The 15,433-nt window shown below is 41.2% G+C and overlaps 1 protein-coding gene across 6 annotated transcripts; it reads right to left on the bottom strand.

Moving 5' to 3' along the window:
• Positions 1–646: 646 nt before the first annotated feature.
• Positions 647–14,908, bottom strand: u2af2a (U2 small nuclear RNA auxiliary factor 2a). 6 transcript variants are annotated; one of them, XM_038711232.1, is made up of 13 exons: positions 14,269–14,908; positions 13,468–13,503; positions 13,201–13,342; positions 9,754–9,789; positions 9,364–9,467; positions 8,638–8,789; positions 8,420–8,536; positions 8,153–8,309; positions 7,952–8,031; positions 7,646–7,768; positions 5,650–5,736; positions 2,227–2,475; positions 647–2,110 (listed from the first exon to the last, which is right to left on the bottom strand). In XM_038711232.1, the coding sequence occupies exons 1-13, from the start codon at positions 14,315–14,317 to the stop codon at positions 1,976–1,978; spliced, it is 1,467 nt and encodes a 488-aa protein (XP_038567160.1). In that variant the 5' UTR covers positions 14,318–14,908; the 3' UTR covers positions 647–1,975. The 6 variants fall into 6 exon arrangements, with proteins under 6 accessions (XP_038567160.1, XP_038567161.1, XP_038567164.1 ...); XM_038711233.1 differs by having other exon boundaries at positions 8,171–8,309; positions 14,269–14,907; XM_038711236.1 differs by lacking the exon at positions 9,754–9,789.
• Between the last annotated feature and the right edge of the window lie 525 nt (positions 14,909–15,433).

The following is a 15,433-nucleotide window of genomic DNA, read 5'->3' as shown; positions in this document are numbered from 1 at the left end:
GACAAATGAAAAGACTGTTTTTGCTTTTATAAACTAGTTGTGTTTTTTTTTTAGATTTTAAATCATTTAAGAAATCACATTTTTTCCAGAGAGAAAAAAAAAGAAATTAAATGACACAGTGACACTAAGAAAGCAGGTTTTCAGAAAGTAAGGAGTAACATCTCATAGGTGTTATCACTGACACAATCTCTGTTCAGTGCTGTTTTAAGCAACCCAAGGTACCAAATGAAAGCAGTCTCAAGCCCTGTACAGTGTGAACATGTGGTCCTCAGAGAATCAAGGGCAGAAGATGAGGGAGATGAGAGAAAAGCAGTTTTTACATACGGATGGTTTCGTTTTAGTGAAAATCCCCCCCCCCCCCTCCCAACAAGTAACTAAACAATAAAATTTGAAATAATTGTGTTGAAATTAAGTTTGTTTATGGTAGCAAACCATCGGCAGGCTTTAATGAATTAATATATAGAGGGCCAAAACCTCTGAAACAAGCCATTGCAGTATTAAGTTTACTGATTTTAGTGTAGACAAGATATCACGATTAATTCATCTTTTTTTTTTAATAAATAGCCTAAATAACGCTGGCAGTTGACCGAACACCGAAGTCGTGTGGTTTTGGTTTCACTTTCACTCTGCAGTACAACACGAGTCGTGGGGTATTAGTCACGTGTTTATTTGGTCTTGTCAAAGAGGTGAGAAGTTGCACAAAGAAACAACCGGGCCCAACACACCTTACATCCCAAATCTGCTGGGAAAGGAAAATTGGTAATGAAAGGTAAAGTACAAGATTATGACATCTATGAACATACAGACATCAATGATAGAGTGGCAAGCCGAATTTCTTTTTCTAGCGAATTGACATGTAACAACATTAAGGCGTTTTGGTAAGGAAGAGATAAATCCCCAATTAAATGCCAATCTGTTCTCCAACATCTTCCTTTTGTTTATTTCCCTCTTGAATTAAATCAGGACTGAACTGCTGACACAAAACAATCTCACCTGTTAAAAGCTGTGCACAAAAGATGGACATGAAAAAAAGTTACACAAAATAGAAAAGAAAAAGAAGAAAATCAAACTAGCATAATTGAAAACGTTCTTTTCTGCTGTTCATGTTATTCTGCGGCCTGAATACAAGGTGATATTACAGCTCAAATCAGTGAAGCTACACACAGTATTGGAACAATTACAGTTAACATTCAGATAGAGTCCAATTAGACAACAGATTCTCTAACAATCGTCCTGAGGGGGGCAGTAGTCACATGAAAATGAAGGAACTTGAAGTAATGAGTCCAAACGGGGAAAAATCAAATCAAAAATGAGGACTCTCCTCTCGCCTTTCTAAAGGTGGTGGCAAAACTGAAGTGGATGTTACAGATACTGTATATCTACATTAGATGACCAAACAAAATGCCCTCATCTTCCTCTCCATCTGCCCCACATCTCCCTTTCACAAATGAACACTCCTGTTTTCTCCATCACTCTTCTCAATCACAATAGTCCAGTTAGTTCCCTACTCCAACATTTATGTACTTAAAACAGGCGACCTCCATTTAAATACAAACCTTAGAGAGTGGTACCCCCCTCCCACCCAAAATGACATCCATGTCTCACAAAGTATAAAAAAAATTGTTGACCCCACCCTGGACCTATTATTACACACATTTCTCAAAAATCTTTTGACCCCCCTACCCGCCCAGCAACACCCCGGCCACCCAAACCTAGCTCCCTCTGTTACGGAGTGAATATAAACCCTCCAGCTTTTTTCTCCTTTTCCAATTCAAAATATCTGTTTCAACTGCAGGACATTTCACTTAGATCTCAAAGTGGTATACAGGATATCACCAAAGTATTTGTCAAACGATTAATACTCTCAGATCTACCTGAAATGTTGTTCTACCAAATCAATCAGGGGGCTGATTTGGAAATGGACAGTACACGTTCCCACCCCCCTCCCCCACCCCCTCTTCTCTTCATGCTTCCTCTACCAGAAGTCCCGGCGATGATAAGCGTCTGGATCGCAGTATTTGGTAACCACCACCCTGTTGGCAAACTTCCTTCCTGTCAGACCCTGCATGGCCTTCTGGGAGTCAAAAACTGACATGAACTCCACAAAGATCTACGGGAGAGATAATAAAAATAACCATTACAATGATGACGGAGAACACTTTTCATGACATCTAACTCAAGGCAAATCAAATTTTGGATGATTGAATCAGATATAACAGGCCCTACCTTGCCAGTCCCAGGCACCTCCAGGCCGTCTACAGGTCGAGGAATCTCAATGCTCTTTACTTGGCCGTACTTGCTGCACTCATCCCTCACGTCCTCCACAATCTCCTCATATTCATCATCATCCAGCAGCTCCTCCGGGGCCACCATATTCATCAGACACAGCACCTCAGTAGGGAGGCCACCCATCTGAGTAACTGAGCTGTTAAGACCTGGAACCTGCAGTGTCACTGGGGTCTGGTTTATACTTGTCTGGCAGGATAGACAAAAAGGTTAGATCAGGGTTAATGGCATATTTACTATTAGCCAAAACAGTGGTGAAGAAGAAGATCATTTTCATATACCATAATTTCCGGACTATAAGCCGCAACTTTTTCCCCACGCTTTGAACCTTGCGGCTTAAACAATGACGCGGCTAATATGTGAATTCTTCCCGCTCTGATTTTTCCCGCTTTCAAAAAACACATTCTGTGCCGTGCTCAGTTTTTTTGGCGGCATGAAGCTTTCATTAGACCAATAAAATTGCCGTACGGGTTAAGGTCAAACAACTTTTTTGTTTACTGTTTAGATTAAAATCGAGTGCGCTCAAACTTCCCATTATTCTGATCACGGTAGTCATCTTGTCACCCTCATCATGGCAAAGACACGGAGAAATGCATATGATGCAGCTTTCAAGTTGAAGGCGATTGATCTGGCTGTTGGAAAAGGAAATAGAGCTGCTGCACAGGAGCTTGGTCTTAATGAGTCGATAAGACGTTGGAAACAGCAGCATGAGGAATTGACTCTGTGCAAAAAGACAACTAAAGCTTTCAGAGGGAAGAAAAGCAGATGGCCCAAACTAGAAAATGACCTCGAAGACTGGGTCAACACACAGAGAGTGCATACGGCCGAGGTGTTTCAACTGTGCAGATTGCAAAACAATCGCCACCGCAATGAAGTGTGAGGATTTTAGAGGTGGACCATCGTGGTGTCTCAGATTTATGAGACGTAAAGGCCTGTCCATCAGGGTACGGACAAGTCTGTGTCAGCAGCTCCCTCCCGACTACGAGGAAAAAGTTTCAAACTTCCACAAATTCACTGATGCAAAGATAGCGGAACATTCCATTGACCCGCACGACATCAATATGGATGAGGTTCCTCTGACGTTTGACCTGCCTCTCACTCGGACTGTCAACGGGAAAGGCGAATCATCCGTCACGCTGAAAACAACTGGGCATGAAAAAACGCACTTCACCTGTGTTCTGAGCTGCACGGCATCGGGAGAAAAGCTTCCACCGATGGTGATTTTTAAACGCACAATGATGCCAAAAGAAAAAATCCCAAGAGGAATTGCTATGAAAGTCAACAAGAAAGGATGGATGACGGAAAGCCTAATGCATGAATGGCATACGGAGTGTTACGGCAAGCGACCGGGAGGATTCTTTCACAGGAACAAGGCATTGCTCGTTTTGGACAGCATGAGGGCCCACATAACAGATTCGGTGAAAGAAGCCATCAAGAGGACAAACTCAATTCCAGCTGTGATTCCTGGGGGCACAACAAAGTACTTGCAGCCACTCGACATCATTGTCAATCGTGCATTTAAGGTGGCGCTCCGTGGTCAGTGGGAGGCTTGGATGACAAGTGGGGAGAAATCCTTCACTAAAACGGGCCGCATGCGAAGAGCAACTTATGGTCAAGTCTGCGAGTGGGTCCTGACAGCGAGGAGCATAGTCAAAAAATCCACTATCATCAACGGGTTTCGAAAGGCTGGACTGCTGCGTGTTGAAGAGGGCTCAGCGGGGGATTTACCTCCGGATGAAAGTGACGAGAGCGACAATGAAAATTATCCAATATCGGATGAAGCAATTCTGAGGCTATTCAACTCCGACACCGAAGGAGATGATTTCAGTGGTTTCAGTGTACAGGAGGAAGAAGATAGTGACCTATGACTTTCTTGGTAGGCTACTGTTTACTGCTTGATATTTTGATACAAGCCGTGTTTCATTAAAACCTATTTATTTTTGTGACAAGCCGTGTTTCGTTAAAGCCTGTGTAAAGTTCATTTGTTTCAATGTACCGGTAGGCACCTGCGGCTTATAGACATGTGCGGCTTATTTATGTTCAAAATAATATATATTTTTTAAATTCAGTGGGTGCAGCTTATATTCAGGTGCGCTCAATAGACCGGAAATTACGGTAATGAAGTAGCCAGGGCCTTCGCTATTTCTGGGTATATACACAGGTATCCTGAAGTAAAATTCAATACCTTTTCAATATATTTCAAGACTGCCATGCCACTGTGAGCTGTAACAGGTTAAGTCAGCCACACACCTTTAAAAAGGGGCATTGTGGAGTTTTTCAATGAATTTAGATATATTTATTTTTATTGCCTATATGTGACCAGGTTGTAACCTCACCTAAAAATTGGGGCATTCAACAACTTTAAGTTGCCTATAACAGCTTGTATAGGCCTAATGTTTTCTATGTGAAGTACTGAATTTCTGCGAAGATCCCTTGTCTTACACAGACTGACGTTTATGCACACAACTTTACCGCAAATCATGTGAAACAGTGTGACTTGTTGTTTTAGTTGGTTCAAACTAGATACTGTTGGCTTGCCTGCAGACACAGACCAGTTAATAACTACCTGACATAGCTGTTATTTATTTTCAGGCATAAATAGGGAAAGGGTATACTCTTGGTTGCAATTTGAAACCTTCCTACTACAAGCCACTAAGAACTACACAATGCTCCTTTAACTTTTTTACTATAAATTCATTTTGAAACTGTAAAGCTAAACAATCTTTTTTGTGATAACTTTCATCAACCACTTGACCAATATAATAGAATTAAAATAGGGCAGAATGGCATATAACAGCGCACAGTAGATCCCTGCGCCTAAAGTTACACAGAATAATCACAATCGCTAAGCACTAACCATCTAGTGTTTTTTGCTATTCTATATAAATAAATACATTCACCCATACAATGTCTTTAGGCAAACAGGTTTTTCACATTTACAAAAATATCTACAAAATTTAATTATTTGTTAAATGGCGATTAAGACTTTAATGGCCTTAATTTTCACAAAATTGATTTTTTACCTTTTAAGACTTTTTAAGACCCTGCGGACACCCTGCATTTTTGCCACTTAAAAAATGCCTTAAAGTATTGGTTCACATAAATGACAACATTTTCTCATTTACATCCAGAAAGAAAAGTTTTTTTGTAATTTAAGTTAAACAACCACTTTAAACTAATTTTTCAAAACAAGTTTTAATAAGTGCCTTTGTATCCAGATTCGTGCTGCTTTAGGCATTTATCTAAGACAGAGAACACGACAAACAGTGAAAGTGCCCAATGTGTCCATCTGTTTTTGTGAATCTAAAAGAGCATCCAGCTCCCACCACCCTGCTGTCATCTGTCCAGCCTTTGGACACTCACCAGAGTGGCGTTCTTGGATCCCACACTGGCTCTCTGCACCAGGAGTTTCTTGTCTCCCAGCTGCATGCCATTCAGCCCAGCAATAGCCTGTAATGATATTGAGGTTTGAAATTATACTTTCAGAAACATGTACAAATGTGGATATATAAAAATGTAGTATTTGGATAGTGTATTTATTTACAGTATCTCACAAAAGTGAGTACACCCCTCACATTTTGTAAATATTTGATTATCTTTTCATGTGACAACACACTACTTTACGTTGTAGCAGAGTGTCATTTCCTGTGACACAATGTAAAGTAGTGAGTGTACAGCTTTTATAACAGCGTAAAATTGCTGTCCCCTCAAAGTAACATCACACAGCCATTAATGTCTAAACCTCTGGCAATAAAAGTGAGTACACCCCTAAGTGAAAATGTCCAAATTGGGCCCAAAGTGTCAATATTCTGTGTGGCCACCATTATTGTCCAGCACTGCCTTAACCCTCTTGGGCATGGAGTTCAGAGCTTCACAGGTTGCCACTGGAGCCCTCTTCTACTCCCGTGGATGTTAGAGACCTTGCGCTCCTCCACCTTCCGCTTGAGGATGCCCCACAGATGCTTAATAGGGTTTAGGTCTGGAGAAACGCTTGGCCAGTCCATTACCATTACCTTCATCTTCTTTAGCAAGGTAGGGGTCGTCTTGGAGGTGTTTCGGGTTGTTATCATGTACTATCACAGTACATGTTGGCATTCATGGTTCCCCTAATGAACTGTAGCTCCCCAGTGCCGGCAGCACTCATGCAGCCCCAGACCATGACAGTCCCACCACTGTGCTTTATTTTAGGCAAGACACACTTGTCTTTGTACTCCTCACCTGGTTGACGCCACACATGCTTGGCACCATCTGAACCAAGTTTATCTTGGTCTCATCAGACCACAGGACATGGTTCCAAAAATCCATGTCCTTAGTCTGCCCGTCTTCGGCAAACAGTTTGCAGGCTTCCTTCTGGGACAACAGCCATGCAGACAAATTTGATGCAGTGTGCGGCATATGTTCTGAGCACTGACAGGCTGACCCCACACCCTTTCAACCTCTGCAGCAATGCTTGCACCACTCACATCTAATTCCCAAAGACAACGTCTGGATATGACGCTGAGCGCGAGCATTCAACTTCTTTGGTCGACCTGTTCAGAGTGTAACCTGTCCTGCTGAACCGCTGTGTGGTCTTGGCCACCGTGCTGCAGCTCAGTTTCAGAGTCTTGGAAATCTTCTTATAGCCTAGGCCATTTTTATGTAGAGCAACAGTTCTTTTTCAGATCCCCAGAGAGTTATATGCCATGAGGTGCCATGTTGAACTTTCAGTGACCAATATGAAGGAATGTGAGAGCGATAACACCAAATTTAACACACCTGCTCCCCATTCACACCTGAGACCTTGTAACTACTTTTATTGCTGCTGTGTAAAGGGAATACTGCTGTTTTAAATGTTTGCAAACGTTATTGCACTTTTGTGTAGATAGTAGTACATTTAAATTACAAGTGCGCAATACACTACTTTAGAATTCATTATTCAATTTTGCGAGTAACAATGTGATTAATTGCAAGAAAATCATCCAATTAATCATGATTAAAAATCTTAATTGTTGCCCAGCACTACTTGTAACACTAATGAGTCACATGACACCGGGGAGGGAAAATTACTTGGGCCCAATTTGGACATTTTCATTTAGGGGTGTACTCACTTTTGTTGCCAGCGGTTTAGACATTAATGGCTGTGTGATGTGTTATTTTGAGGGGACAGCAAATTTACACTTTTATACAAGCTATACACTCACTATTTTACATTGTAGCAAAGTGTCATTTCTTCAGTGTTGTCACATGAAAAGATAATAATCAAATATTTACAAGAATGTGAGGGGTGTACTCACTTTTGTGAAATACTGTATGTCTGGTCAACACAAAAGGGAATAATAAATGTCCAGTACGCATCTTTTTTTCCTGTTGCATTGATTACCTGGTCATTAAGGTTGACATCAACATATTCACAAAAGGCATATCCTTTAGATAAGCCTGTGGCACTGTCCTTCACCAGGTTGAAAGCCTTCAGGGGGCCAAATGATGTCAACAACTCCTTCACCTGAGACACATAAGACAAGAGTCACAAAAACCTCAGTGTTTTCCAAATTTGTCCTTCAATGTCTAAAGTGTCATAGAAATATGCATAATTTTATTAAACAGCGTATGAGCGGCATAGCACACATCTGGTACATTAGCTGTAGCCCAGTTTGAAAGCAAAGTCGTTTCATGCAAAAATACTGACCTGGTCATCATTCAGGTAGTTGGGCAAGCCGCCAATGAAGAGCTTGTGAGCAGAGTCAGGCACCACAGTGGACACCACACCTATAAAGAGACACAAAGAAACCAGTAACGAACATAAACGAAAAAAGCACAGGGAGCAAGCTCCTGTAGATAAATTAATGATGACTTATGAATTATGCCACAAGTACTTAGAGTTAAAAACCATTAATTGTCTGTGTACCAGGCACATAGACACTGGGGTTCTCGCTCATGCCAGGCAGTGGCTGGTAATCATGGGGACGACGAATCTTGAGACTTTGGCCTTGAAAGATGATGCCATCAAAGGCCATGGCCTGTGTCGTTTCATCCACTGAACGAAACTACACAAACAAAATTACAAATTAATCAAATTCAAAACTGCTCTTCAAACATGGCTGACTGGATACAGCCAGGGAGAACACATGGCATGTTTATGAGGGTATTATCTTACCTCAAGGAAGGCAAAATTCTTATCCTGGTTGATCTGTACTGCAAGGACAGGGTTTCCAGGGGCCTGAGTAAGACCACCCAAACGCATTTGGGCATTGAAGAAGTCCATCATTGACTCCTACACAGAAGAGGGTGGAGTTAGTAACAAGGATGAAATAGTGACATTATGTAATCGAACAGGATTATAACACTGGACCCAAATGCTGTCCTGTTCCTCACCTCTGTGATACCAAAGGGGATGTTGCCCACGTAGAGCCGGCGAGCCTGCCTGGTCATCTGGCTGCCCACTACAGGTACAGGGGTGGGAGTAACAGCCAGGCCATCTGGAGTCATGGTCGGCAGGAGGGCTGTGGCTGGGATCTGGCCTGCAGCTGGAAAGCAAAACCAAATACAGGAAACATTCAACAATCTAATTATATATATTTTCCCCCTAATGATACCGTAGCTCGATGGGTGCATTACTGATTGCTGCAGTAAGGCACGGTTGCACCAACTCCTGTACTACAACATAGCGTAGCTTAGGGGTGGGGTGGGGGCGATATGGATGTAGAGATTTGGAAAGACCATTTCCACCAAGGGAGCTATCCCATCATGTCTCTGATATATATTCAGGGCAGGAATTGTAGAAAACCATGGCTGGATTCTCGTGTGATCTCATGATATTGGGATTTGAGCGCGACATCGCGAACCTAGCTAGGTAACGTGGGTTATTTGGGAAGCAGAATTGCTTACCACGGTCTCATGAGATGTGAGAGCCACAGCAATGCACCTCTAAGCTGGTTTGCCAACCGCCGCAGTAAGAGTGTCAAGAAAACATGGAGGACTGAAATTTTAAACTTTCAAAAATATCAGATTCGGAAAAATAACATACCGTGAGAGAAGATTTTGGTCATATCGCCCACCCCAAATGTAGGTAACAACAAATAAGACAAGAAAGACGGTTACCCTGCATGGCTTTGTACTGCATGGGGGTGATGTGTTCAAAACCAGGTGGAGGGACATCCCAGTACTTCTTCACCTTCTTCTTCTTCTCACGGTGTGGAGAACGGCTGTTGGGAGGAACAGAAGGTAAAATAAAAATTAATGTGTCACAGATCTCTCTCATTAACTCAGAATTACTAGATCCGATGATGGGTCATGTCTTCAAAAATATACTACAAAATCTAATTTATAAAACTTATACACATGATGGTAAAGGGAATAGAAGGGACAGAAACTCCATCCAGGCAGACATTAACACAATGAGGCAGAAGTACACAGAATCAGAGGCAGGTCATTAAATTGCAGTAGTTGCAATAATGCAGAAACCGGCTTTGTGTTAGTTTGCTGTATTACCTTCCAGCATTGTCCTGGGGGAAGCTGGTTGGTGAGCTGAAATGACATTGGAAGGGTTTCACATTTCTCTCAAATCAACCATGACATTAACCAACATTTCGAATTCACCAAATACAAAAAGCTATCGGGAGCTGTGGCAATCTGTATTTCTAAAAGCGCAAAATCCTTTTGAGTTCAGAAGACAAACCAGCATTCGGTGACTCACACAACTGACATGCAATACCATTCGTGAACAACTAATGATGCAAAGAAAGCAGAAAGGATATCCTCAAAAACACAGCAGCTGTAAAGGTCACTCACACTTGAGAGACCACCAGTAACTTGTTTTAAATTAGCACAGAGACAAGGAGCAAGTGTCAGGCCAGAGGTCACATTCACAACCAACATGTAGTAGAGAGTTGACAAGCTTCACAAAAGTCTATGTTAGAAATGATGTATTTAAGCAGTCGCTGAGGAGATGTGTGGGTTCAGACTAGGGCTGGACGATTTCACCTAAAATCTAAATCACGATTTATCAAACATTTCACCTCAATTACAATTATTTTGTTTTTTGTTGGGGTATTTTGCCCTCATAGTTCCGACAAGGTTTTTACCGTAAATATGCTCAACTATTAAAGCTGGGTTTATTTATTCACAGAAGGGCTGTCCCCGACTAAGGATTTACATAGTCGAATCAGAATCGTAAAGTTCTGCCTACAGTTGACTGATAGTCGAATCATGTGTGTGTTTTTGTGCGCACAAAAACCGGAGAAGCTGCAGTCTCTTTTCACTCAACGTACACAGTAAATTTCCAGCTAAACTGAGGCTTTTTGAAGACCCTTTTCTCTCTCTCTCTCTCTCTGTCTCTCTCACGCCTGTCATTCACCGGTCTTCTGCATAGTTTTATGTGTATTACTGCTGTCAACAACTGCTTTCACGTCGTGGTTCCCCGCGGGTCTATTTCAAGTAGCTGGCTATTTAAAAACGATAAGATATTCTTTGTGTGGTTCATCAACGGTGTTAATTGTCCGAAAGTCCCATGAGGTGCGGACAACTCGGCACAACACCATGAAGCCGGGGCTCGGTCTCTTCAGCAAGCGTTCCTCCACTGCCACCGCACACATACACGCTACGCTTACACATGCACACTAATGACCCAGGATTAGGGTTGCAATTTTGGATTTATTCACACACGTCAAAAACATTTATTGAAAGTGTTATTATTTTTACATATTTATTTACAGCATTAAACGTTGAAATGTATATTGTAATAGACTGTACATTAACTTATTGAGAGAAAACTGGTAGTTCTATGTAAAATCAGACGTTGAGCACCCCCATATAGCCAAAATGGCGTGATCCTTGTTTCACTGCAATGCTTCAACTGTGCGATTGACAGTCGAATCAGGCTCCGCCCATCGAAGTGTCGAATCTTCTACGATTGGGGGTCAGCACTAATTCACAGATTTCACAAATCCATTATCTTCGTGTTAATTAATAAGGTATGGTTTAAGTGCACATTACAGACATATTTCCCCATACATTCGGCGCATTGCCACTGCTGAATTATGACCGCTGCTACTAAACTTTATATTATTTAATATCAATGCGGAACAAATTATTTTCACCTGCACACTGTGTGAGCACGGTTAAACACGTATTGCTCTTCTCATTCAAACTAACTAACGCCAGGTGCTGTTATAAGAGCAGCAGAGTTAGGTCTTTCAACTGCAGTGAAATGTGTGTGCATTGCGAGTGAGTGGACGAGCGAATGAGAGAGAGAGAGCGGCAGAAAGTGATGCTGAAAGCGGGCGAGTAATAAGTCAGTCTGGCAGTAAATGTACAGTGTAGTTCACAGTGTGTCCGTTATTAAATGTCTGTCTGTTGTTTCCACAACTGCTAGAAAGTGAAGGCATTAAGCGTAAGCTAACATCTCCCTGTGCTTCAGACTCCGGTCTGAAGGCTGAGCAGGACTGGACAAGGCGGAGTCACGTGACTAAACATGCGGTGTTTCATGGGTAAAGTACATGAACACACACACACTATTACCGGTGTTAAATAACCGACATGGGGAAATTACTTCGGTTAGAGGCTCTGATTTTCGGTTTTGATTACTTTTCAAATTGTCCAGCCCTAGTTCAAACTGTTAAAATCAGCCCAATACAAACGTAATCCATAGATTTTACTATCAATACCAGATTTACCGAAAAGCACATTTTTTCTAAACGACAACATCCTCACATTTTTATGTCCAAAAAGACATACAGGTATGATAGGTCCTAAATAGAGCATGTTTCCCTAACAACAGACAGGCTTGTCACCTTTTAGGTGATATCAATGGTGATGTCAGTGTCCTGAAAAGAACTTTCACCGGTATGAATTAAATTTCCCACAGCCATAGGCCTGAACAGACTATCAAACAGTGCTGCTTAGGCTCATTATGAGACAATCGCCGAATACTGCATGGATCAAAGACATCTGATGTTATGCGACACCAGAGTGAATATGCAAAGAATCTAAAATGACAAAGGAATTATTCTCACAGGAGTTCTATTAATACCAGTCTGTGGGATTTTTTAAAAAATTCTATGACGGACCTGAAATTCTTCATAAAACCATTTGTAACTTAGATGATATTCAATGTTAAAATGTAAAGAATATAAAAGAGGTTGTTGCAGCAGCTGATGCTTTGTGTATACAAAACTATTTCCCATGTGCTTGAGGCAAAATTACTACAATGTCACTGGCACCTGTGAAAGAGGGCTTCAGGGACAGAACAAAAATAACATCATTCAAAATAGACTATATTAAAGTCAATTTGTTAGTGGAAGAATATTTCATGAGCTAAAGTGTAGTCATTTTTTATTGGCTTAATTCAGGGAGCCCAACTAGCTCATTGTAAGCCAGTGCAAATAAACTTTACAGTCAACTTGGAATTGGTATCGCTGCCCAGAATGGCATTTGCCAGTGTTACCGAGATACGGTTGAATGGAGGGATGATATGCCTCAATATTTTGTAGGGCGTTATTTTATTTTTTAAGTCAAATATATTTTCTGTGTGCATTTGCTTGAGTTTGCCTACAATACAGTAGGCGACTGATAAAAAGCCAAGACCAAGTTGATGGTGTAAATACATCATGCCAATGTGGCAAAACTGCATCTGTGTGTGCACATTTGACACATGACTGAAATCAAAATGAGTGTGCACGCCCATGTTCATATGAGAAACCCATTTGCTCTGAGGCATATGTTGAACTAACAGTGAAAGAGCTTTGGAAATGGAAAATTGCTCCTGTTATATAAGTATAATGGTCAATACCATTATAAGCGGTGGCATAGGCTTGATAGAACACTGAATTCTTACCCAGTGATAATTACATTAGATGCAAAGCCAGTAGAGGGGTTTATATGATGTGATTTTCACAGCTTACAGGTTCAGGTGTAGTTGTATAAAAAAAAAGTACTCACCTGCGTCTGTGTCTGCGCTCCTTACTGTCCCCACGACGGTCCCTACTACGTCTATCCCTGTCTCTGCTCCTCCTTTTCCTCTCTCTGCTACGGCTGCGGGAGGAGGACCTGCGGTGGTGGCGGTTCTCTTTGTCCCTTTCAGCTGCAGGAATTGTGTGTGTATTAACTTACAGAATGGTGTATAAATGTAATACACAGCTAGCCAGTGGAACAATGAAAACATGGCAATTCATAGATACTGATAATTGTCAAGGGAAAAGTACTCACAGCTTACATCTGAAAGACTCTGGTAAAATAACTGACCTTAGATGGAAATTAGACAAGCAATAAGCAACACCACCGAGTATGAATCTGTCCAACACACCTGGTAACACTAAGCTGTTATCAGTTTTATAAACACAGCTTTTAAGGATGTGGTATGTTAAATAGTAACCAACCAATTAAAAGTATTCATTTAAAATACAAAATGAGACAAAAAGGGTGTATGTAGTTTGAAGTTTTGTTCAACGTGCCACGTTTAGGTTAATTTAGCCAGCTCATAGACAAACGGGTTCAGCGTACTGAGTGTAAATGTAAATCTGGGTTAAATGGAGCTCAATGTAGGATAAAGGTAGTGGCTGTGGTGTTATCGGTTTGGTATCACAAAACTGAAGGCAAGTAACAGGTAACGTTAACCGCACTGGAAATGTTCACTGTACGCAACAACTGCAAAGAATGAAGCAGCTGGTACAGGCAGCAGGGCTACCATGATATAGACTGGCCCTGCCTTACAGAAACAATGCTAGTTAGCCGTATACAGTTGAGCCAGCTACCGACATATGGCTACTACACAAACTTAATATCATGTAACATTAGCCACAATCAGTTCGACAGAATTGTCTAACGACCACTGGTAGCCTACAACTACGTCTTATTCTCAGTGGTTCTGGACTGTGAGCTAACAATTTAGCTTACAATGTTCCAGCAAATAGACACATCCATGGTTGGCTACAATGATGGCGGCAATTCCAATCAAAAGCACAGTACCACTAACGTTTTCAATTGCTAATGTGCAACCGGTTAATTTACCTTGTTTGTTTTCAGAGAGCTGTCTTTCGAATTCGTCGAAGTCCGACATCTCTGTGAGTTGAAGGCTGCGAAGTTACGCGTTCAGCGACTGCGTTGTTCAGTTGGTGATGGCTAGCTTAAGCTAGCAACAAAGTGAACAACACTTTAAAAAAAAACAAAAAAAACAAGCGCCTCGTTGACGTTAGCTCAATTAAGGTTGCTTCAACTAGCACCCTCGTTAACAAAATAACTACCAAAAATTATTAACCAGCACACACATTAGCGGTGTGGTATATATTTATAACGTAACAGACAAAATCATTGAGAAAGAAAACGTGTTCGCATGGGTTAGCCTGCTACTGTTAGCTAACTAGCTTGTAGCAAAGTCCAGAAGAATGGGCCTGCTGCTCCAGACGCTGGTGTGGACGCTAGTTAGCGAACTAGCTACAACGAAAACCGAATGAATGAGGCTGTATTCAAAGCCAAAAGCAAATCCCACGGGGTCACTGGCCAACGAGGCGCAGTTGTTTGACTTTATAGGTCAAATATACACGCTTTCAAATGCTTTAAGCCAAGTGAAAACAAGAAAGATTTCGGTATGCCCGCTTTTTTGCTCCGTCTCCCAGGCACCCCGTGACACCGGAAGTTGATGAATGACAAGTTTCCGGTGAGTGAAAAAGACGTTTGAACGCCACACTGCTCAAATCACACTGAAGAAAAATCAGGTTTCCATTATTGCCCTTACTTATTCTTTTCCGAATAAAGTTTGAGTCTTATCTGCTAACTAGAGATGCAGCGATTAATCCATTTGTTGCCAACTATTAAATAAAATTAAACAGATTAATCGATTACTTAAATTAAATTATTTGACAACTATTTTGATAATTTATTAATTGTTTGAGTAGTTTTTCAAAATTCTCTGATTTCAGCTTCTTAAATGTGAATATTTCCTGGTTTCTTTGCTCGTCCATGCCCATGTTTGGGTCGTGGACAAAAGGAGACATGTCAGAGAGGATGTCATCTTTGGCTTTGGGAAACACTGATCAATATTTTCCACCATTTTCTGACATTTTATAGACCAAATAACTAATCGATTAATCGAGAAAATAATCAGCAGATTAATCGACAATGAAAATAATCTTTAGGTATGTTGTCTAAAGTGGGACTAACTTTTTATTTTTCAGGT

Source organism: Micropterus salmoides, unplaced genomic scaffold (assembly GCF_014851395.1).
Source record: "Micropterus salmoides isolate LMB-PRFRI ecotype aquatic unplaced genomic scaffold, ASM1485139v1 Ms_hic_scaffold_11, whole genome shotgun sequence".
In the NCBI taxonomy this organism is placed as follows: domain Eukaryota; kingdom Metazoa; phylum Chordata; class Actinopteri; order Centrarchiformes; family Centrarchidae; genus Micropterus; species Micropterus salmoides.
The sequence above is the reverse complement of the archived record's forward strand: the minus strand, read 5'-3'. Positions and strand labels throughout refer to the sequence as shown.